This window comes from Accipiter gentilis, chromosome 10, assembly GCF_929443795.1.
Source record: "Accipiter gentilis chromosome 10, bAccGen1.1, whole genome shotgun sequence".
In the NCBI taxonomy this organism is placed as follows: domain Eukaryota; kingdom Metazoa; phylum Chordata; class Aves; order Accipitriformes; family Accipitridae; genus Astur; species Astur gentilis.
Genome location: NC_064889.1, coordinates 1,985,101 through 2,008,555, shown reverse-complemented (window position 1 = coordinate 2,008,555; position 23,455 = coordinate 1,985,101). Strand labels below are relative to the sequence as shown.

At 49.5% G+C, this 23,455-nt stretch overlaps 1 protein-coding gene across 2 annotated transcripts; it reads left to right on the top strand.

Moving 5' to 3' along the window:
- Window positions 1–242: 242 nt before the first annotated feature.
- SORD (sorbitol dehydrogenase) lies at window positions 243–21,794 on the top strand. Of its 2 annotated transcripts, none has more exons than XM_049812006.1 (9): window positions 243–412; window positions 3,862–3,895; window positions 4,614–4,778; window positions 6,909–7,068; window positions 9,210–9,328; window positions 9,805–9,870; window positions 17,663–17,838; window positions 18,645–18,766; window positions 20,459–21,794. In XM_049812006.1, exons 1-9 carry the CDS (start codon window positions 353–355, stop codon window positions 20,622–20,624), a joined length of 1,068 nt encoding a protein of 355 aa, XP_049667963.1. In that variant the 5' UTR covers window positions 243–352; the 3' UTR covers window positions 20,625–21,794. The 2 variants fall into 2 exon arrangements, with proteins under 2 accessions (XP_049667963.1, XP_049667964.1); XM_049812007.1 differs by lacking the exon at window positions 243–412 and adding an exon at window positions 3,353–3,662.
- The last annotated feature ends 1,661 nt before the right edge of the window (window positions 21,795–23,455 follow it).

The following is a 23,455-nucleotide window of genomic DNA, read 5'->3' as shown; positions in this document are numbered from 1 at the left end:
GGGTTAGGGTGCAGGGAAGGGCGGCCGGTGGGCCCCCAGCTGAAGCTGCTCCCCAGGTGCTGCGAGTGCCAGGGGGGGGTAAGTCTGTGGGGCTGAAGGGGCCTGACGCTGCGGCCTGCTGGGCCCCGGGTGCCCCGCGGGGCAGGCCCAGCCCTGGGCCTGGGCCTGGGCCCTGGCCGGGGCCTGAGCCGGGGCCTGGCGCCGGGCCCTGCCCGCTCCGTGCCGCGGGGGCGGCGCCGGGCCTGGCGCGGAGGGCGGCCGGGGGGCAGAGAGGCGGCCCCACCGCGGGAGGCCCCGCCGCCGGCCCTTGGACCCGGGCGCCGCGCCGAGCCGAGCCGAGCCGAGCCGAGCCATGGCGGCGCCGGTGCAGAACCTGGCCGTGGTGGTGCACCGAGCTGGCGACCTGCGCCTGGTACGGGCCGGGGTGGGAGAGCGGGCCGCCCCCCGGGCTGCCGTGGTTCGGTTCGGCGAGGCTTGGCGAGGCCCCGGGCGGAGGGGACCGGGAGCGGGGCGGTGCTCGGCGGCGCTGCGGGTCCGGGGCGGCCGGGCCGGGGTTGGGGGGAGCCGGGCCGGACTGGGCCGCAGCGCAGGCGGGCAGCTCCCCGCCGGCCCGGGAGGCTGCTCGGGCTGAGCCCCCGGGGACCCCCGGTTCTCTCCGACCGATGCCGGGTCAGTGAGCTGAACTGCCCCCGGGCTGGGAGCGGGGAAGGGCAGCGGCTGCCCCCGTGCTCGGGGCGGGGAATAAGTTTCGGGGCTACCCCATGGCTGAGGGCCGGGGGATGGAGGGGAGTGGAGTGGACGGGGAGTGGGTGCTCTTCAGTAGCGACTCCCGTCTGCTTGGGGCTTGTGAGAATCCAGGTGGAAAGCAAGGAGAGTCTGAAGGGAGCGGCCGCACAGGTCACGCTTGTGCTTGTGGTGGGGTAACCCCCTGGAGAGGGAGGCCTTTATTTTCGGTTGGTGCTTCAGACCGATTCTGCTTCTCTGACTGCGAGCGCTTGGAAGTTGCTGGGTGCTGAATCGTTGCGGCGCTGCTGGAGGGTTGTGTTTGCCAGTTTGGCAAGTGCCAGATCAGGGAAGGAAGATTTACGTAGGCAAACATTGACAGGCAGTTTTCTGTACAAACAGTTCTGGCAGGAGCGCTGTTACAAACGTGCAGACTTTGGATACCTGCAGCAGCGTGTTTGGGGGATGATTATCAAGGAAGCAGTTGATTTTTTACCATTGCTGCACAGCTCAAGCGACACATGCCAAAGGCTAAGCAGTGTTCGTGTGGGTAATTCCTGTGTGACTCCCAGCCACCTTCGATACTACTGCAATTTCACTAGAAGTACATGCAGCCTGACTTATTAGAAATAAAAGGCATTGCCACAGTGAGAGAGAATTGAGGCAGATGGTCCCTGTAGTTCAAGAATGCGTTTCCAAAATGTTGTGATTTATAAAGGCATATGAGAGTTGTGAGGGTGGATGCTGGCTCCATCCTGTCTGTGTTGCTGGCCTCTAAACTTACTTACACCCAGAGGCCTGAGTTTTCATTGGGATATTCATACTGCTGGAGACATCAGAGGTGGTCGTCAGTGCTCCCCTGGCCTTACTGGCAGCCCCTTGGGGTGTGATCCTCCTGCGCTTCTCTAAAGTTTCTTTGCCACAGTGTGAATGGTACTCATTGCATTGCCCCACTGATCACATAAGGAGTCTAGGCAGTGAACTCTGAACTTGTTATCTGTGTTGATACCTAAACTTAGGTGAGATCATCTTCCCCGTAATTCCCACACCTTTCTTGATTCTTGTGGACTGTTTCACATGGGGAGAGTCACCATGACTTCAACAGCTGACCTGTGTTATGCAATAATGTGTTGACTTCATTTTTGTTGACTCTTCTCTTGATCCACAGGCTCCCATTTGCTGCCCTTTGAGGACTTGTTGTTTTTTATACATGTACCATATCCTTTCTTTATGTGTCTACTTTCACAGAAAACATTTGCTGCATCTCCTTCACATCCTCAGTTATACCCGTTGCTGTCTCAGAACTTCTCAGTGAACAACGGACAGTGAGCAGAACATGTATCCTGAAATATTTTGGGGTCTTCCAGTTTGGTCACTCCCTGTTTTCTGCAGATCAGGCTGGAGGATTCACTCTCCACAGAGATGTCTGGTTTTTGGCACAGCTGTTATTAAAAAAAAGTGTTTTTTTCTGGGCTGAGGAATGCCACATACACATTTTCAGCTAGAAGTTGGCTTGCTTTATCTCTCACCATGGACTGTTCTGTTCAGGCCCTTTGAGATAGCTGAGGTGGTCTGTACCTCTGATGTGTTACCAGATTCCATGCTTATTGGACATTTTCTATATAACAGGTTACATCTAGATCAACTTCTAAAAATAATGCTCTGGGCTGGCTCCTTAATGAGACAAACCAAACACCCCACATAGAAACAATGCAGATACAGTTCTGAACATTGAAAATTTCAGTAGGTTGAGTTGTACTTTGATTTGCACTCCAGTCAACAGAATTTGTGCCATCCTGCCCACTTACAGGCACTGATTATTCAGCAGGTATTTTATCAGAGCAGTGCTTTGAGAATGTGTTTCTAGAATTTCTCTTTTTGTGATGTTTAGATTGAAGTACAAAGTACGAGTAGAGGGATATGCTGGGATTGAGAATGTATTTAATTAGCTAAAACACAAAACAGTGCTCCCCAAAAGCAGGAAGGGATACCCCGCTTTCTGTGCGGTAGGGCAGCGGAGAATCTTGTCTTTGTGGTTATGTAGCAGCTTTTAACTGGTGAAGCTAATACGTGAAGGACTGCTATAAAGCGATCGCTCATCTCTCAAATCCAGAGATCAATTTTGTGGCTAACTGAAGATGCTCTTGCAATGAGAAATAACCAACTGTGGGGTCACTAATGTATATGCACTGAATTTTTGAAGAGAAACTGTGTGAATAGGAGGTCTGCTCAAAGTTCTTGTGCCCAGTTTTGGGCTGTGGGTAAAGGGTTCTAAGATGCGTGAAAATTTGAGCAGCAAATGGATTATGAAGGGTTCATTTTTAGCACTAACAACTTTGGTGGGGCTTTTCTTGGAGATGTGATCCTAGGGGTGGGTGCTAGGTGGGTACTGTACTGTCTTGATGTAAACCCCAGCAAAATTATTGCTTTGTCTTTTGAGGCACCTGAGGGAGTTCAGTGAAGGCAAAAGGCCTGCAGACCTTTTGGGTGGAAGAATAACTTGGGGCCAAGTGACTACTTTTATAATTCTGGTTTAATCACTCACCCCATAAAGAGGTGCCAATTACAAGAGGATGTGACTTTAAACGTGATTTACAGTAATGTTTACAATTAATTTATACATAGAGTTATCATTATGTAGTAAAAATATTTCCTATTATTTATAATAAAAATATAAACACTGCAATATAACTTTTTATAGAAATAGGTGGTTCAGAATCTTCCTGGCTACAGAACGTGAATTTTTTTGTCAGGCAGTGAGATGAAGAATTCAGCTGAAACTTGAAGCTGTTCCAGTGCAGGAAGGTTTAGTATGTGGCTCTTGTCTGGACAGGGAAGGGGAAATTACTGCAGAATAATTTGGAGAGTGGATTTACAAGCTGGCTGTGTGCTCACTCGTAATGGATGCCCATGTTACTCCACTGTACAAGCAAAATGAGGTGAGCTTAGGGAGGAAGTGTGGACTGCACGTTTATATCCTTCCTCATTGCACAGCAATGTCTTATTGAGCAGACAGAACCAAAAACCTGATCTACTTACAGATCTACCTGAGCTAGCCTAGACTGAATTTCCACGAGATATTCCCATGGCTATGCTTGGCACAAGCAACTGAATGCTTTTTTTTCTTTTTGTCCGTAGGAAAACCGTCCAATCCCAGAACCGGGTCCTGATGGTAGGTCTAGAGATGACTGCTTCTGTCTGCTTTCTCTTGCTAATCTCTTTTTTTTCCTCATTCTCTTCTGTCGCTCCTTGATATAATAAAGAGATAAAATATTTCTGAGAAAGTATAAAATAATCCAGAAAAGAATGTGTGGCTGAAACAGTTAATGCTGCATTTCCACTTGAAAAGAAGAGCTGGAGCAGTCACAGATACACTCGTGACTTTTTTTGCTTTCTGTTTCATCAGGTCATGCATGTATTTCACATTAAACAGCACTTGGGACATGTCAGATGTTCTTGTTGCAGGACTAAATATTAGTAGGCTAGGCATATGGGCTGATAGAAACTTGATTCACTAACTCTCCAGGGCTGAAACTGGAAGGGAGAAGGAAAAATTAAATGGACTTGCTCTTTAATCCTTGGTCCAGTAATAGTTACGCCCCTCTTAGATTGTATTAGCTTTTGTTGACAGGGGTCTTACTGTATTTTAAGCTTTCCTGATTTGTAAATCCTTGTATAGTTTTGTATTTCCGCGCGTATCTCATGAATATGCCATCCATCCTAATGTGTGCACGTGCAGTTCTGGTACGCTTCTTTAATGCTAGTAAATTCGGGTGTTTCAGTGCTGGCTTGGCCTTTGTTGTGGGACACAGGGACAGCACACATGCTGCTCTCCCAGTGCCTGAGAAGGTAAATTTTTCTACAAGTAACCTTTCTTTGTTTACTGTCAGAGGTCCTCCTGCGGATGCATTCTGTTGGGATCTGTGGGTCTGATGTTCACTACTGGCAGCATGGTCGAATTGGGGATTTTGTTGTGAAGGACCCCATGGTGTTGGGGCACGAAGCTTCTGGGACTGTTGTCAAAGTGGGATCAGGCGTGACTCATCTGAAACCAGGTAATTGGAATCAAAACTGTCTTTTTATTTGTTTTCCTGCTAATCAGTTCCCCGAGAATGTGTTGATAATGGGCTGTGCTTTTTTGCTAGGTAAATTTATCTGCTCTTCTGAGGTGTGAATTGCACAGCGTGACCTTCTCTTTCAAAGGCTGTCGCTGTGCTGCTATTAATCACCCAGCTTGGCCATTGTAATTTATGGTATTTCTTAGGTGTGCTTTATCCTGGGATATCTTAGGCTGGTCCGACTTTAGTCTAATGCAGAGCAGAGTGTATGCTGGTACAAGGTGCCTTTTGAAGAAGCTAGATAAAAGCTTCAGAAACTACGTATGTTGCTCTTGACAACAACCTACTGTTAATGTTTCTTCCCTGTGTGTGTTCTTGAAGGAGCAAATGGCCTCCTGCAGTGGACAGAGGTCGCTGGAGCAACTGTACCAGGCCCCATGGTGACCTCTACAGTTTGCTGTGCTCATGAATATTCTAGAAAATGGACTGAGCAGTGAATTTTCCAAAGTTTGCTGATGGTAGCAACTCAGGCAGGGTGGAGAGGACATGGGAGAGCTAGCAGGAGTTACAGAGAGACCTTAAGGGTGCCTGGCCTATAAGATGCAGGTGGTATTCAATGAAGATAAACATAAAGTGGTGTCCATGACAGAAGAAGCAAAACTGGCTGCATATCTAAAATGATGGGCCAACCATCACTGCTGCAGAGTGAGACCTTTGGGTCTGACACAGTGCATGGGAATGTTGGCTCAGTAGTGGTGAAAAATGCAAATCAGTGTTAGGCAAGGGACAGAGACTCAGTTGGAGGACATCATTGCACATCTGGAGCTCTGCATGCGGTTCTGGTCATCTTTCCAAAGGGATATAAAAGAAGTGAAAAAGTTTCAGAGGAGGACAAGGAGATGACGAGATGTGGAGCAGGTTCTCTATGATGAATGACTAAATTAGGAGCTTGAGCTAGGAGCTGGAGAGACAATTCAAGGACACATGACACAGGTCTGAAGGCTTGTGGAGGGCAGGGACAGGGCACATAAAGGTTGCCTGTTCTCTGGTTCCTCCAATACAAGAGCAAGGGACAATGGGAGCCAGGTGCAGCATTCACCTAAGTTGTAGCAGACCTGCAGGCCTCCTTGGCAAAGGATGACGTGGATGCTAAAAGTTTACATGGTGGAAGGTGGAGGAGAAATTGTCGAGGGTTACTAAATACAAAGAAGCCACATGCAGCTTGGGAGGCCCCACAGGTGAATATAATGGGAGGCTGGGAGAACATTCAGTATGTGTTTGTCCTGCTCCTCTCACCCCCAGACATCCCCCGTTGGCCATATCAGAGGCGGCACAGTGGGCTAGATGGCTCTCTACTTCAACCTGCTTGTCACTGTGTCTGACTGAAAGCCTGTTGGTGGAGAGCTTCGCTGGGAGACTTGGCTTTGATTGGCCTCCTCTGCCAAATAAAATGGGCTGTCTTGTGTCCCTTGCAAGTACTTGCAAGTTGTACTACGGTCACACAGGTTTTTTCTTTAGTCTGTCCTGCCTCGTGATTGCAATTAAATAATGACTCTTTGTCCTGCAGCATGTGTCCTTCCAGCATCTGGGCTACTCCATCATAGCATCAAGATGGCTCTGTTCCGTGATAAATCCTGCCTGACTCCTGGGTGTGCTTCTGCACCATAAGCTTCCTTCCCAAGGAACAACCCTTTCCAGCGTGGAAGCCAGCGGAGCTCACCTGCTTTGTCCTAATTATTTCCTCTTCCGATTACTACAGATTCTGAAAAAAAATCTCATCACTCTGTGATTGCCTGGGGTGAGGGCTGCCTTTTTGTCTGCTAAGGTTGAGTGCAAGACAGCTGGAGAGAGGTTTGTATGTGACTGAGCTTCCATCTGCTCTGTCTCTGTGCCTCTGAAACACCGGCTCTTTTCAAGTAACTGTGAAGATCTTGGTGATGAGGCCGCTGTGAAGGAAGCGTTAGGAACTTGCCTGGTGTGTGCAGCGCGATCTTACTCGTTTAGCAAATGTCCCTCATGCTTCTCTTGTGCCAGGGTTTCATTCTGTCTTCTGTGGTTATTCAGTGCTACTCATATCTATTTGCCCACCTTCTTCCCGAGTAACGCAGTCTGCTTTCACCCTGGCAGGTGATCGAGTGGCCATTGAGCCTGGCGTCCCAAGAGAAATGGATGAGTTCTGTAGAACTGGCCGCTATAACCTGTCTCCAACCATCTTCTTCTGCGCAACGCCTCCTGATAATGGGAACTTGTGCCGCTACTACAAGCACAGTGCCAGCTACTGCTACAAGTTAGTCGGGGCTCCCTCTGCAGAGAAATATGTACTCCCTGGGGGGGAGGGTAGCTGAAACAATTGCCTCTTGGCCCTTTTGAGTATTGCAGTGAGCACTCTTTACTTGAACACAATAGGTTTTATTGCTTTCTGATCCATAAATAACATGTATAAGGCTTGGATGGCAGCCACTTTGCAAATGGTCTGTCAGGCAGGTGTAGCTTATCTCTTCTGGTGCCAGACATAAACAAACATTCCTTACATGTTTCCTGGGATGTCACCACTGTTTTACCCTTTAATTATTTTCCTTTCCCCATTTGCTCCCTGCTCTTGGTTTCTTTTCTGCTGCCTTCTTATATCCCTGCCTTTTTAGGACGGTGCCTGAAGGCCTTTGATTCTTTGAGCTGAGCTAACTTTACTGCTGCTTTTCAGGAAATGCCACATTGACTGCTGACACCACCTCCCTCTGTCATTTGAAACAAAGTCATCCTACTTAGAGCAGAACAGGAATAGAAAGTGGTGTCCCTGCTAAACTGCTTTTCTGTGTGGTGCTGAGTGGCCCCACTAAATTGCCAGCATTACACATCTGTTTTCATATACAGTTCTGCAAACTTGAGCATGTTCTTAATTGTGGCAGGACTGACACATTTCCTTAAAAGCAAGCCTGTGCTTAAGTACTCTAGCAAATACACTAGAAACCCAAATAAACCTCTGCAACTTTATACCCACATAAGTGCATTTACACAAGGTGTTGAAAATAGTCTAAGGTATTAGCCCCCTGTCCTGGTTTCAGCTGGGATAGAGTTAACTGTCTTCCTAGTAGCTGGTACAGTGCTATGTTTTGAGTTCAGTATACGAAGAATGTTGGTAACACTGATGTTTTCAGTTGTTGCTCAGTAGTGTTTAGACTATAGTCAAGGATTTTTCAGCTTTTCATGCCCAGCCAGCGAGAAAGCTGGAGGGGCACAAGAAGTTGGCACAGGACACAACCAGGGCACCTGAGCCAAACTGGCCAAGGGTGTATTCCATACCATGGGACATCCCATCTAGTTTAGGAACTGGGAAGTGGGGGGCAGGGAATCGCCGCTCGGGGACTAGCTGGGTGTTGGTCGGCGGGTGGTGAGCAATTGCCCTGCGCATCATTTGTACATTCCAGTCCTTTTATTACTACTGTTGTCATGTTATTAGTGTTATCATTAACATTATTAGTTTCTTCTTTTCTGTTCTATTAAACCGTTCTTATCTCAACCCAGGAGTTTTACTTTTTTCCCCCCGATTTCCTCCCCCATCCCACTGGATGGGGGGGAGTGAGTGAGCGGCTGCGTGGTGCTTAGTTGCTGGCTGGGGTTAAACCAAGACACCCCCTGAGACTGGTCTATCTCTGGGGCTTCTTCTTTCTCAGTCTGTATGGAGCTGGTACTTCCATGAGCAGGAACGTCCTTAGGATTGATCTTTGGTGTCTGCAGAGGAAGCATTCAGGATCACATCAGTCAGAAGGAGGCACTTGAATGCTTTTCTCATGAGAGTCCTCAGGCAGGAAGCTTCTTTCAAAGTGGATCCCAAGCAGCTGCTGTCAGGATGAGATGTTGGTGTGGATGGGACTAACTTCTCACTGTCCAGACCCACTGTCACTGATTTCCTGTGTGTTGTTAAAATAACATTTTCAGACAACATCACAAGTTTTTGCTTGGGAGGAAGTGGCTGGTTTTGTAGCTGTCATCTTCTAGGTTTTTGCTGAATGATTCAACCCAGATGAGGGATCTGGGAGCCCGCTGATGGGTCTCAGCCATAGGGCAGCCTTCAGGCTGGTGCATGTGCAACTGTGGGGTTTATTCCAAAGGAAGCGAGTGGCAAAGGAGTTTTTGGCTTGACTCACCAAGTACTGGAGAGATGATGTGGGGAAGTTTGTGGGTCCCTGTGTTTGGTGCGTGGGCAAACCTCACTGGTAGATGATTTAGGTGCATTTGACGCTGCTTCAGCGGAGGGAAAGAGGCGATATAACCTCTGGAAACATGTTCCAGCCCTGCATTTCTCAGACCAAGGGTGAGTGTTATTTAGCCACTGTGATTTAGACCCATGTTTGATCTTCGAGTGTCATGGCTTTCCTCATCCCCATCATAAACCTGTTCGGTGATGTTGCTTGTGTCTGGTTCTTTTAGGCTTCCAGATAATGTCACCTTTGAAGAAGGAGCCCTTATCGAGCCTCTTTCAGTGGGAATCCATGCCTGCAAAAGAGCGGGAGTCACTCTGGGAAGCAAAGTCTTCGTGTCTGGCTCTGGTATGGTGAATGTATTCAGTCCTTCGGTTCTCTGCCTGCCGTGGCATGGAGTGGGATGGGCAAGGTGCACGCTGTGCTTCTAGGCTCTGTTGTAAGCGTGGGTCGTGGCAGAGTTACAGGGATGCCGAGGGGGCCCTTGAGGCTGTCCTTGCCCATGCTGCACTACAGTGCTGCATTTTGAGCAGCCCAAATGCAAAGTGCAGTGTCTGGGCATGCTGAGCCTCCCAGCTCAAGGAAGCAGAGAAGTGGGTGGCATTTTCCTTGCAGAGCCCCTCATGTAGCAATAGCTGCTCTCTAAGCAGCTGGTCTCACTACCCTGGGATTGTGGTGATGCTGTGATTCCAGATCTGCCCACCTGGAAACACAGTCGGAGCCTCCTTTAGCCTAGGAACAGGCTGAGCTCTGGGCATGTTCAGAGCCTGTGACTGGTGCTGTCTGGCAGTTGCGTATGTTCTCTTTCTCCCCTTTGTACCCAGGACCGATTGGCCTTGTTAATGTGCTTGTTGCTAAGATGATGGGTGCAGCAGCTGTGGTAATTACAGGTAAGTCCTTCTTACCTTTAAGAATGTGCCTGTTTCCCACAATACAACACTTTGACTAGGTCCAAATTATTCTGTCAAGGTAACTGCTGGGGAAGGCAGCCCAAGCACAGTGGAAAGTCTGTTCATGAATGGAGTAGTAGCGTGCACCTGTCTGGAGGGAATCCTAATAAACACCTCATTCCCCAGGACAAGACTTTGATCTCTGCACTAATTGGGATCTATAAGAAGATGCAGTTGCAACTGGTGCTTCTCTGCTAGGTTGGCGGACCAGGGTAGTAACTTCTGCTTCCTAGCACAGGCAAGTTGTGTGGGTGGAGTGACTACAGTGCTTCAAGGAGAATAAATCAGAGGCTAATGAGTGGTCCTTGGACCAAGCCTAGAGACCTTTTTCAGACTTGGAGCAGGTCTTTTGGGAAGAGGCAATGCATCTGTATGACAAAGCTCTGAGTTACAGAAGCTCTGCTTGCTCCTGGTGCCTCTGGTCACTGATTGTTTTCTTTTTCTGTTTTGAGCTCTTATGACCTCAGCTTTGTGGTTTGCCTTTGGCTCATAGATCAAGCCTTGACGATCAGGTTTCATCTTCCGTGTAATGCTTTTAGACCTTGATTATATCTGCTTCTAGTCTTCACCTAGGGACACAGACCAGGCGACACAGCATATTTTATACCCTGTTTGGAGCTATTCTTGGAACTTTGCTCTGAGCAGGTTTTTTTCCTCTCTCTTGTAGTGCTAGGTGATGGCCTGGACACAGGGTTTGCACAGTCCTTTCTGTGTGCAGCCACATTGTGCCTCTCCAGTCCTCCTTTGCTGCCCTTCTTTCTGTTACCGTGTTAATTTTCCACTGATTATCCACAATGACTGAAATGGCCTTTTCAGGGTCCCTGCATTTCAGAAATGGGCCTTCCTTGTATAACTGTGTCCTGGAGGTTCCTAGTCCAGCTGCCGCTTGCAGCCATGTTTTTGTCTAGCTGCATCTGGAAAATCTCTGACAATGGAGATCCCACCTTTCTGGGTATCTACTCCAGGATTGCACCGCCTCTTAATGAAGAAGCTTTTTCTGGGGTCCACTCACAAACTCTCATCTGTGGGTATTTCCCCTTGTCTGCAACAACTGAAATGAGTCTTTATCATCTTTGCAGCTGCCCTTCTGGTTGTTGCAGACAGCTGTTCGATCCTCCCTTCTCTTTGCCATGGTAACACAGCCCAGCTCCCTCCACCTCTCCTGAAAGGTTGAGGCTCTTCTCTGTGTAGCTTGCCCAGAGGAATGGAGAGCTGGGGTAACCTGAAGATGTTTTCTGGTTGAAATTTCCACCTGGGGTTTGAACAGGGCCTGGAAGTGGTGTTTCCAGCTTCTGCTGCTACTCTTTGATCCTTCTGAGTGGTGATGGCCGGGAGGAGCAGTTACAGGTATGACTAGACAACGATCACAGGTTGCTGCAGCATTTTTGGGCTAACACCCCAACATGGGCCTTTCAGAAGGCTGTTACTCCACCTCCCACAGTTCAGGCGAGGTGTATTTTTGACCTCTTGATTACTGTGTTTCCATCTTTGGGTTGAGAGACAAAATTCAGGTTCCACCCTCTTGCCTTTGCAAAAGCATCCTTCGGTAGTAGCTCATGTCAAAACGTAAGGCAGATTATTGCCTTTTCCTCCCTAAATCCTCTTGCTGCCAAGTCCAGGGCATTTTTAGCTCTAGCCCCACCCTGCAGGTGTGTGCTTGGTGGACATGATCAGTCCAGGCCTCAGATTTGCAAAGCATTGTCATTTGAGGATTGTGGTTGCTATAGCAGGAAAAGCAGCTCTGCCTCTTGAATCATGTATAAGGATTGCTGCTGAGCTGAGCTGGTGCAGGGGCTGGTGGGTGACCCAGTCCTTGGGTGGGGAAGGGCTTGGTGAGCTGGCAGTGGTTGGTGGGGCTGAGGCAGCTGATTCAGCCTGCCATCCCATCCCCAGTCCTGCCTGGGTGTTTTTTTCCCTGTAACACTGGGCGCTGCTGTTGCCTCTGCCTGTAGACTGCTCATGGGGACCTTTGGCAAGCAGGTCTGTATAGCATGTGCCATAGGGCTCCAGGTGGCCACAGGAAGTTCTTAGTACCTGGTTTGTAGGGTCAGCAAGCTCAGCTACATGGAATTAGCCCCTTCTTATCTTTATTCCTGGCCTGGGTAATGATCCTGACTTGTAGACATCTCCCACCTGAGAGGTGTTTGGCTGAGATGCTCAGAGACACCCATTGGAGGTGCTGTCCCTAGTCAAATATTTGTACGTGTCATGAGCTGAGCAATAGGTTTAGTTTGGCTCGTTGCCGTTGGGGATTTTTCTGCCCTTGTTTTTGTGTTGGCTTTATGAGCCAACAACTGTGAGGTGACTGTCTGTCCACAAAGGCACTCTTGTACTTTGATACCAGATTCATTGAATGCATTGCCCGGAGTTTTTTATGATGAGTTTGTCTGTGAAGAGCTTTGTCTGCCAACACTTAAGGCATCAAATGTTTTGTTTTGACAAGCCACACACAAATCTAGAAATATCTAGAAGAGCTTTTTCTTGACCTGGGGAGAACCCACCTCCTACAGCTTCTGTGGTGTGTGTCTTTGGCACACCTGGAGTCAATGAATTTTGGAGAGTTACATCTCTGCTGAGGAGTCGGGTCCCTTCTCTGGGACTCCTGGAGAGCAGCTGGCACTGTAGCTAAAGACTAAGGCTTAGCCCTACCCTTCCAAAGGCTTGTGTGCACTAAAGCGTGCCTTTCCTCCCAGATACGGCATCTTGCCTGATAAAATGTATTAGTGCTTCTGATAACCTTTGCTCTTTTCCCTGAAGTGCCTTACTCCTGGCAGACTGGTGTTCTCCCTTGTGGAGGGGCAGGGGGTTGATATATTTAATGGACTGCAGTTGGGTGCGGAAGATCAGCTTGTTTCATGGCTCCTCAACTACTCTTCCCTAAGGTCTATGGCTTTCTCCATTCTTCTGCTTGATATTTACGGGCAACCTTCTCCTGTCCTCTGCCTTGCTGTGGACATTGCTGTTGCTCTGAAAAGCCACTTTTCTCCTTAGAGGCATGTAAAAGAGCAGCCTTATTCCCCAATAAGTGAAGTAACAGTTTGTGTATTTGTACAGTGGTGTTGGGCTGTCTAGCCTTACTGTGTCACTAAAAGTACACTTAGTAATTCCTGCTTAAGGGAGACTATTCCCCTTGTGTTATCTAAATCTGAAGTCCTGGGTGGTGGTGCCTCCAGAAACCCTGGAAGTCAAGGTCAGGGAAGATGAGTAACTGGAGAGAGTTCAGCTCCTTTGTGAAGGAAGATCAACATAGAAAGTGTGAGAGCTTCAAGAATATTTGCCTGTTAAGCTGGCTCATAAACCATCGTGAGAAGCTTAAGTATAATTTGATAACTTCTGTGGGAGCAGAGATACAAGCATGGGCTACTCTTAGTCTGGGAGCCAAAACTTTAATTAGCTCCAGCATCTGGGAAGTGAAAACAAATTTCTGACTAGAGGCAAGATGCAACGCTTTAATTGTATAATTGATCAGCTTCCCAAGAGTTTTGTGGGGTTCAGCCACAGTAAGGTTTAAAATCCAAATGACTTGGTCCATCTCAAGACTCAGAAGTGTCTGGAGCTCTGAACAATACGGTAAACTTCTCATTTGATAACCTGCAGATCTGTCAGCTTCATTAAGTGCTTAGCGGTGATTCACTTAGGCCAGGTATACCAAGATGTTATCACAGCCCTGACCAGGTCTGACAGTATTGCTGCTGCATCCTGTATGCCTTTCTGATGTGAGGACTTCCTTCCCGAGCAGGTCAGCAAACCAGAGGCCCACTATAGGAAAAGTGTGGGGTTTTTTTGCTGCCTGAGAGTGACTTTTGTGGCCACTTTGAAATGCACTGGCTGGCATGGCCTGTTGCTTCAGGACACTGTATCTGGATGTATTTCTGCCAATGAGACAGTATAAAATACATTAGTGACTGGGCAGGTACTATAAATGGCTGAATCCAGCTGTGTCTGCTGCAAGCTGGTGTTTTGAGACCAAACTTCATGGGGAGTTTGGTCCATTGCTGGGAGCACTGTTGAGCCCCCATGGTCTCCTTGCCATATGCTGAGATTTGGGAGGCACCAGCCATGCCAGGCAGAAGTGTTTCTTAGCACTCTGAGTGCCTCAGAAGTGCCCATGCCTGTGCTCTTGCTGCATGGGAGGTCTCTGAGTGCAGCTCAGCTAGCAGAAGCTCAAGCATGACCGTACACGCAGCCTGAGGCCCAGTGCTCAGAGCTTGGGAGGGACAGACGTGACTAATGCCTCCTGCAGCCACAGGAACGAGAGCCCACATCGATGCTTCCAGGGTGATGCTGCCCTTACTTTTCGGCCTTGGCTTTTCCTCCTTTGTCTGCATTTTATTACCTTGGCTTTTCCTCCTTCATCTGCATTTTATTACCCTTTGTTATCCCTTCTTGAAACTCCCTCCACAGGTCTCCTGGCTGCTCATCTCAGTGGGCGTGCCCGTATCCAGCATGCTGAGCCCTCCTGCTGCCGGTGGGGGCATGGCCATCGCCTGCCCTGGCAGTAAGTAACGTCACATTTGCTGTGTGATGGGCAGGGTAGGTCCTCTGGCCTGGCTTCCTCCCAGCACTGGGGCTGAGTCAGAACAGCTCATGTCAGAGCAGTGGCCTTGTCCTTCTTCTCTTTTCCCTTGCTATTTTCCCCCAACCCCATCTCTGACTTTTCTGAAGACTGTACCCTGATGAGGGGGGTATTTTCCTCTTTGTGGTGGGTGTGTGTGCTGTGTATCCTGGAGAGGAGTGGGTCCCTGCCAAAGGCATCATTTTCTGAGTCTTCAAGCCCAGGACTTCTGGCAGGAGACATTGCTCACTCCTCAGTTTTGGGTCTAGGAAATCTTGGCTGTTGCAGCTCAGTTACCACCTTTGATCAGGACATCTTTTCTGGTGCCAGCATGCAGGCCCCTGTAGACCGCTGCTTCAGTGCAAGGCAAAGAGGTTGTTTCTGCCTGGGAAATGCCACTCTTCTCTGCTGTCCACCTCCTTATCTCCAGAGATATCTTCGTCACCGGTGGTGCCTGGAGAGGGATGGGTGGCTTCCTTCCAGTGAATGTGGAAGAGAAGAGACAAACAGTGTGGCTACCTGCCAGGGCAACCATTTTATGGATCTTCAAAAGTTATTTACAGTGCCATCAAGATCCCTCTGGACAGAGTACCAGAGTACAGCCATGCCCTCACAGACTTTTATCATCACCAGCTTTGTTGCTCTGTGTTAATGGGGTATCTGAGGTTCACCATGTTACCAGATCCTCTCCTTTTTTTTTTATGGGCTTGCCTGCTCATTCATCTGTGACAGAAACTGCTTGAGAGATACTCGGCAGCCTCCATGCTGTTACAAGGAGGGTAAAAGGATGGGAGAGGTCTGTAACAGCAGGGAAACGCTTACTGTCGACAACTAATGCATTCTGCACTTTGCTCAGCTGAAAGCATCTGCTGATGGTTCATTGAGGAAGCCCTCAGAGACCTCATGATCTGCTCTCATCCAGTACCGTTAGAAGTGAAATGGCCACGTTAACAATCCTCTGAACCTGACATCTTATTGTGGTTTAAGCCCAGCTGGCAACAAAGTACCATGAAGCCGCTCACTCACTCCTCCCTCACCGCGGTGGGATGGGGAGGAGAAAATATAAAGAAAGGCTCATGGGTCGAGACAAGGACAGGGAGGGATCACTCACCAATTATGGTCACAGGCAAAAACCAGACTCAACTTGGGGAAAAGACAAAATCAATTTAGTTTACTACCACTCAAATCAAAACAAGGATAATAAGAAGTAAAACCAAATCTCAAAACACCTTCCCCCCAGCCCTCCCTCCTTCCCAGCTCAGCTCCACTCCCGATTTTCTCTCCCGCCTCCCTCTGGTGGCACAGGGGGATGGGGCATGGGGGTTGGGGTGAGTTCATCACATGTTGTCTCTGCTGCTCCTTCCTTCTCAGGGGGAGGACTCCTCACTCTTCCCCTGCTCCAGCATGGGGTTCCTCCCATGGGAGACAGTTCTCCACGAACTTCTCCAGTGTGAGTCCTTCCTGTGGGCTGCAGTTCTTCATGAACTTCCCTGGCGTGGGTCCTGTCTGCAGACTGCAGTCCTTCAGTCACAGTCTGCTCCAGCGTGGGCTTTCCCATGGAGTCATGGCCATCTTTGGAGGCATCTCCCTGCTCTAGCATGTGGTCCTCCACGGGCTGCAGGTGGGCATCTGCTCCTCTGCTCCCCCCCAGGGGCTGGGGGGGGACAGCCTGCTGTCTCGCCATGGGCTGCAGGGGCATCCCCTACTCCGGCACACCTCCTCCCCTTCCTTCTTCACTGGCCTTACTGTCTGCATACGGCTTTCTCTCACATTCCAATCTCCTCCCTTGCTGCAGGTTTCTGTTCTTAAATATGTTATCGCAGAGGCGCTACCACCGTTGCTGATGGGCTTGGCCTTGGCCAGAGGCGGGTCCGACTTGGAGCCGAGGAACCTTCTATCAGCTTCTCACAAGAGCCACTGCTGCAGCCTCCTCCCCTGCTACCAAAACCCCACCACACAAACCCAAAAGACATGTTCTCAGTGCTGTGTTGTCCATAGCTAGGTGATTCTAGGCCATCAGGGAGCAAGATCAGCACAACTTTGCCTCTGTCTAGTGCCCTTTGAGAGGTATCCTTGAGGGTATGAGCAATAGCAAATAATCTTGAGAGCCAGGGAAGGAAAATGCAAAAGTGAATTGGGGGTTTTTGCCTTGTTGTAGGATCTTCCCTAGGTTAACTTGCTGAGTGTGTGTATAATGTGGTTTTTTACAGTCTGTTTTCGCTAGTGGATTAAGGTCCCACATGAATTAGTGAAGCTACTTCATGAAAGAGTCATTGCCAGAGAGACGCTGGGCAGTGCAGTCTTGGACAGTGGCAGTTTTGGTAAGAACAGCCCAAACTGTTCAGGGCGAGTGTAGCTCAGCACTGCCCTGTCTATCCTGCCCTCCTGCTGCCTTTTGCCTTTGCCTGCACTGAGGTTCCTCTCCTCTGCAGTGTCAGGACAGCAACATGTCAGCAGGCTTTTCCTGCTGTGGTTCCTGCTTGCAGCATTGATGTGCATGCCCTTTGGAGTTAAGCTTAGCCTTCTAGTTTGTCTTGGGCCGCTCTCGGTGTTCCAGCTGTTACAAAAGAGAAATTGAGAGATTTACGAACTGATTGTTTTAGAAGATACCCCTAGAGTCTAGTGGTGGCAGCTGTTCTTCACTCAGACATTGCTTTGCATGGTGTCGATTTCATCTGTGAGTTTATGCTTTAGCCTCTTTGAAGCACACCTTCTTCTGCAGCTGGAAAGCCTTTGGCATCTCCTGCGTGTTTAAGTTGTCCTCATCTCTCATCCTTCTCTGCTTGCCCAGAAAAGTGAGCAGGTATCCTCCCTGCCTCCTCACCAAAGGCTGCGTGAAGTTGCAGGAGGGAGTGTAGACCCTTTCCTCCCCTGGTTAGGTGCTGCTGGCATCAAGGTGGTTGCATTAGGGTAGCCTACTTGCATCAAGGGTGGGAAGCCTTTTGGTCTGGGTGGTCTATGTGCATTCTTGAGAAGGTACTAGTGCGCTGTAGTTTCCCACCTTGTCCTACCTCGTAATGAACCCGTCTTCGCTCCTGAGAGAGTTGACAGCTGGTCACCAAAGTGGCTCTGTTGAGACATCAGATGGGGATAGAAAGCGGATAGCAGGCTCGGGTTCTTTCTCCCCTCCTGCTTCACATAATGCTCCAGTTCTTGACTTGTTTTGTCTTTCCTCAGATTTATCTGCCTCTCGCCTGCAAAAAGCCAAGGAGGTGGGGGCAGATTTCACCATTCAGGTGAAGAACGAGACCCCACAGGAAGTGGCTTCCAAAGTGGAAAGTCTGCTTGGCTGCATGCCTGAGATAACTGTGGAGTGTACAGGAGTGCAAGCCTGCATCCAGGCTGGCATTTACGTGAGTACCACTTATTCCCAAGGCAGAGCAGTGGTGGCATTGGCTTTTCTTCTTCTGGGATGCCACAGAGAATGACAGTTATTTCTCTCCCATGGTGCTTAATTTCAGCGGGCTTGGTGTGGGGGAGAGAAGGTGCTCGTTAGACAACAAACTAAGAGAGACAATTAAAGAGTTAACGTCTTTGCAGGCAGCATAGGGACAATTGTCTGATTTGATGCTCAGGTGCTTTACCACTTACCAAAGAGACTACAGTAAGACTTCAAAACCCAAGCATGGCTATGCAGCAGTAGCTGTAGGACAGCATCTTCCAGTAAGTTGAAGTTATGTCCAAATAAGGAGAATAATTAAGAATAATAATTCCAGCAGGTGAAGAAAGCAGTTAAGAAGGGGATGTTTTGCTACCCCAAACTGCCTAACGGGACGATGTGGAGAAGGTAGTGCAGAGTTTCACAATGAAAGGACAGGAGACAAATGGGACAAGCTGTAGAAAGAAAAATTCCAGTGGAGCATCAGGCTTTTAGTTTTAAATCTCTCCCATTGAAATCCAAAAGTACTTTTCATACTCCTAAGGGCCAGTCATTTTTCAGAATGAGATTTAGATCCCAAAATCTTTCAGAGATTTTTGAAAGATTGTTTTTTAAGCCTTGTTTATTGCATGTTTCACACTTAGGGGCTCCTGACAGTATCCTGCCTCTCCCCTGGCTTCTCTGTGGTGCCCCAGGCAGTTCATTACAGCCACAAGAGTGCTGCCCAGGCTCTGGTGACTGTTTGACAAAATATAACCTATTTGTATGTTTGTTCTCTAGGCCACTCGTTCTGGTGGGACCTTGGTGCTGGTGGGGCTGGGGCCTGAGATGGTCACTGTGCCCATCGTGAATGCCGCCGTGCGGGAGGTGGATATCCGGGGGATATTCCGCTACTGCAACACGTGAGTCTTGTGCAGCGTGGGCTGATGTGTCTCCAAGTCTGTCCTTAAGAAATTCCTGCTTTCCAGAAGGAGAGAGGATGTGGAAAAGGCTGGTTTTCCTTACAGTTGGTTAAACGATATGTCACTCTGAAATGCCAGTGCTGCAGTGCAGGCAGTTTGACTGATGTGTCCTGCATTTTATGCCTTGGTTCCTGGATGAGCCCTGCACTGCAGACTTGACCACAACAAAGCAGCCCAGCTGGGTTGTCCCACCGTCCCATTTCATGCAGTATTTGGTGTAAAGAAAGGAAGAGACCAAATAAACCCTTACTCTGCTGCAAGCAAGCAGGCCAAAATGGGAAAAAAGAATCGTAATTAATATTTGTGCCTTCAGCTGTTATGACCTATAGAAAGGGAAGGCCAGGTGCTGGGGCTGTTTTGGAAGAGACTGGCTTGTCTAAAAGTGTGCTGGCTCATGGCACGGCAGGGGGGAACACACAGCTTTTAGCTGCTTCAACCCCTTGTGCTGGGAGATCTTTAAGCAGCGGCTTAGCCCGGCCCTGACCCTACACTGCTTTGTGAAAAGCTGGCTGCTTCCTGGCATCCCCCTTCCTAACTGTTACATTGTCCATTTTGAGGCAAAGGATATGGGGAATCTTAATTCTGGGCAAAGAGTCAAAATCCCAGGTGCCACCATCCTATGCCAAGCCATGCCCAGCTCTGGTCTCCTTGCTCTTCATGGAAGGAAATCACATTGTCAGTCTTGTTGGAGATCAGCGGATGCTGGGATGAGCAAGAGCCTTGTTTAGTTTTGATCATTTTGCTGGAGCTGAAGATACATCTGGAGCCAGTCTGAAGGCATGTGTGCTCTCTACAGGGAAGTGAACTGCATGGCTCATGGACAGACAGGTCTTTGAGTGTACTGAAAGCTGGCACCCTGAATGCAGGAGAAGCTCAGCTTCCTCTATTTGATCTTGTACTCCTTGGGCAGGGCTTTAGACCCAACATTGCATGTTTACAGCCTGCTTTCTGCTCTCTTCAGAGCTGTAGTTTCTTGCTAGTGGAGCAAGAATCTTTGCTTAGTCTGTAGGGCTTGTTTTCCAGGAAGGATTTATGAGATGTAGTCATGCTCCTTCTTAAAATAAGAAATGTCTTTAAGAATTATATTAGCTGCTGCATCCCTGTGTATCCCCATCACTCCAATTTGGCCCATTCAAATGGAGTGGCAAGGCAATCAAATTGAGCAAGTCTCTGCCAGAAAAGAGGTTGGAAGCTGACTGAGGCTTTTCCTTTCTTCTCCCTGCATCAAGTCGGTGAGTTTGAACTCCACAGTGATCAGTCTGCAAGCAAGGAGGCTGGACGAGAGGAGAGTGGCGCACAGCAGTTTTGCTTTCCATTCGACGCTTCAGAAGTATAGTTGTTTCCTGTGATTTTTCACTTACTTGGCCTCCTGCAGGTGAAACACAGCCTACTGTCTCACTGTCTGTGTAGCAGTGCCTGCTTTCCTGGTGCTTGACAGCCCAAAGCAGTTGGCTTGTCCCATCTCCTCTGCCTGATGCTTGAGGACCCGCCTCCAGAAGACTGCAGGCAAAACTCCCTTTGGTTGCCTGGGCTAACGAAATTACTGTAATGAAACCAGGCTCCTCCTTGCTCTTTCCTTGGGGCTCCAGACTGGTGACTGCTCTCATCTCCTGCTCTCTCTTTCCCTTGCAGGTGGCCTGTGGCAATTGCTCTGCTCGCATCCAAGCGGATCAACGTCAAGCCTTTGGTTACGCACCGCTTCCCCCTGGAAAAGGCTCTTGAGGCATTTGAGACCACCAAGAGGGGCGAGGGGGTCAAGGTCATGCTGAAGTGTGACCCCACTGACCTCAACCCCTGAGCTGCTGCAGTGCCTGGCCCTCTCTCCCGTTACACCGCCTGCCTGAGATGCAAAGCATGAGGCCGCAGGAGGCTGATGTACGGCTGTTGCATGTTTACAGTCACCTTATGCAGGCGCTGCTTTGTAATCACAGCTAGAAAATCAAATGATTGTAAGGGTGAATGGCACCGAGGGATGCACCATTAGACTATTAACAGGTAACCACACATGGAGAACCAATAGGGAATAGTTTGAATCAAAACACTGCTGTTTGGTTAGAGACGGTGGTTCACACAGTTGGCTCTTCTCTGGCAGACCCCACGCGGAGAAGAGCTGGAGTGTCTCTGCATGTATTGGGCAGAGCTGCCTGTGGGACCGTGGGTTTTGTCCATGCAGATGTGCTGGGGGAGAGCGTCACCAGCTGCATGGGTGAAGTGAGGACGGAGATGCTGGCGCTCCACCTTCCCGCCCCAGCACTGCCCTTGGGCTGTGCTTGCCGCAGCTCTTCCCATGTGGCAATCCCTGGGCGTTGGATAGCCATTATATGAATACTCTCCCTTTCAGTTGCACCTTCCCTCGGGCATGCTCAGGGACTGTAACAGCCTGTGGAACAAAGCCTGGCCAGCCCACCTCTATGGGAAGCATCTGCACATTCAGGTCATTCTCTCCATGCTCTTCGCCAATAGCAATCTGTGGGCCCAAAGCTCAGAGCTTGGGGCTTTTTTGAAGAAGCTAGTCTGGAAGCCAGCTGGGACCATTATCTGCTGTGTCATCTTCCCCAGCAGCTCCCCATGGGGCAGAAGGACCACTGCAGAGCAAGCTGCAGTGTGTTTGCAAGGAAGCTGCCCTGTTTCTGGCTGGGACCGCAGAGAGCCCTGTCCTTCTGTGGCTCCCAAGTTTGGGGCTGCTGTGGTGGGGCACAGCTCGCTTCTAGTGTGGAGGGGAGCGCAGGTGAGAAGTAAGGGGACAGCATGATGCAAAGGTTTTACCACTGCAAATGAATTGTAACTTTTCAGGGATATCAGGCCTTCCTGCTGAGTTGGTGAGCCATGAATGAGGTACTAACGAGGTAGCAGGTTGCAGGTAACAAAATCTAATCTTTGATTACAGTCATGTTAATTTTAGTGCTGAGAGATCAGTCCCTTTCTTGGGCTGGTACTGTACTTTCGTCAATAAATGGTACCTACCTGATGTGTCTGTGTCCGTTAAAGTGTTGGGTGGGTGATTTGAAGGGGTCTGCGACTTTGGGCCCTGGGGACTGTGCAGACCACTAGGCTGTTGCGTGGCTGGGTCTTGCCAGGCTGCAGGTGAGCTTAGTGCTGGCAGGACCATGAAACCTGAAATGACCCAACCGCTTGCAAATCAAAGATTGTCTTTATTGCAGAGGTGGCTTGTCTTGGCAGAGGTAGAAGCCTGCAAGTCTATGCTGTGTTTTACAGGGCTAAGACATAACCCAGCGCAACTTTCTGTAGCCAGAAGGAGAAGCGGTCACATTACTGCTCAGAGTAAAGTGGGTTGTTGATGTGTCAGCCTAAGCAGGTAAAACCTACCTGGGAGCCTGGCCCCATAATTGGATGCGGTGTTAGCAGAGCCTGTGCAAGAATTGCTAAACTGCACCTTGCTGAAGGGTGTGTGGTGGCTGCGGGAGGGAAAGGCTGCCCAGCTTTCGGCAGTGGGTGTGAGCTGGGGCTTCTTGCTGAGCACTGGGGCTCTCCTAGCTCCTGACTCTCATGCTGGGGGGAGCCCCACTGGCATGGCTGGGGGACCACTGGCCATCGCAAGACCCTGTTATTACTGGGAAATAGAGACCTACTCCCTGTGGTCTTGGGTGGCTGTTAAACACCCACAGCTCAGCCTCTTTGGGCTCCTTGGCTGTAATTTGCTCCCACACCAGGTCTTGCTTGGGCCATTGCCCCTGTGGGGGCATTGCTGGGGGTGATGGGTCTGGTAGGACACGGTCTGTGCCTGGGCTCAAACCTGCGTTCCCCCTTCCATCCAACGTACATCACCAGTGCAGGGGAAACTCACTCCTGTGTAACCCATTTCCCAGGGGGCTGGCATAAATATTCTGTAACGGGAGCAATGCCCCAAGTATTGCAAGTCTCCAGGTGACTGAGACCCAACTACAGGAGGCAATAAAGTGTTTTAAAACTTCAATCAGCTTTATTTAAGCTCTATCACAGCCTGCGAGAGCGGCAGCCCAGCGATGCAAAGCCAGGCATTAGTTAAACCGGCGCAAATGATCCCTGATCTAAGGACGGTGACACTGCTGAAAGAAGCCAATACCAACACAACTGAGGCCCTATGCAAACCTAGGGAAAGGTCAGAGTCCTAAGGAGCAGGCACAAACCAGTGCATTAGGAAAGCTGAGCCTGTTTCAAGGAGAGGGATGGTGGGCAGCTCTCTGGCTCCTCACCCTATGTGCGTGCCAGCCGGGTCTCGAGGCAAAGTGCTGTGAATTCAAGTTGTGCAGGCACCAAGCTGTTCCCCAGAACTGTTCAGAGACATTCCCCAAGCCACTCGGCAGAGCATGAGCTCTTGTGGGATTAAGGTGGCAGAATTGGGCTTAACTTGAACACTGGGTTTTCTGCATTGGGACACCCCAGCCCGACCCTGGGTGTGGGGCTGCAGGAGTGTGTGGATGGTAGCAGGATGCCCCGGCCTCACACTAGGGCTGTGTGGGGTGACGCTGGCTTGGCAACAGTTTACTGGTGCACTGTGTGCTGGTCTCAGCATCGATGTTCTTGGCCATGGATGGCTTTCTCCCGGGGATGCTGTTGGGTGAGAGCCCAGGACCATGACCACCCGAAGCATTGCCACACAGGTGCTGGGGTTGAACGCACATTTCCAAT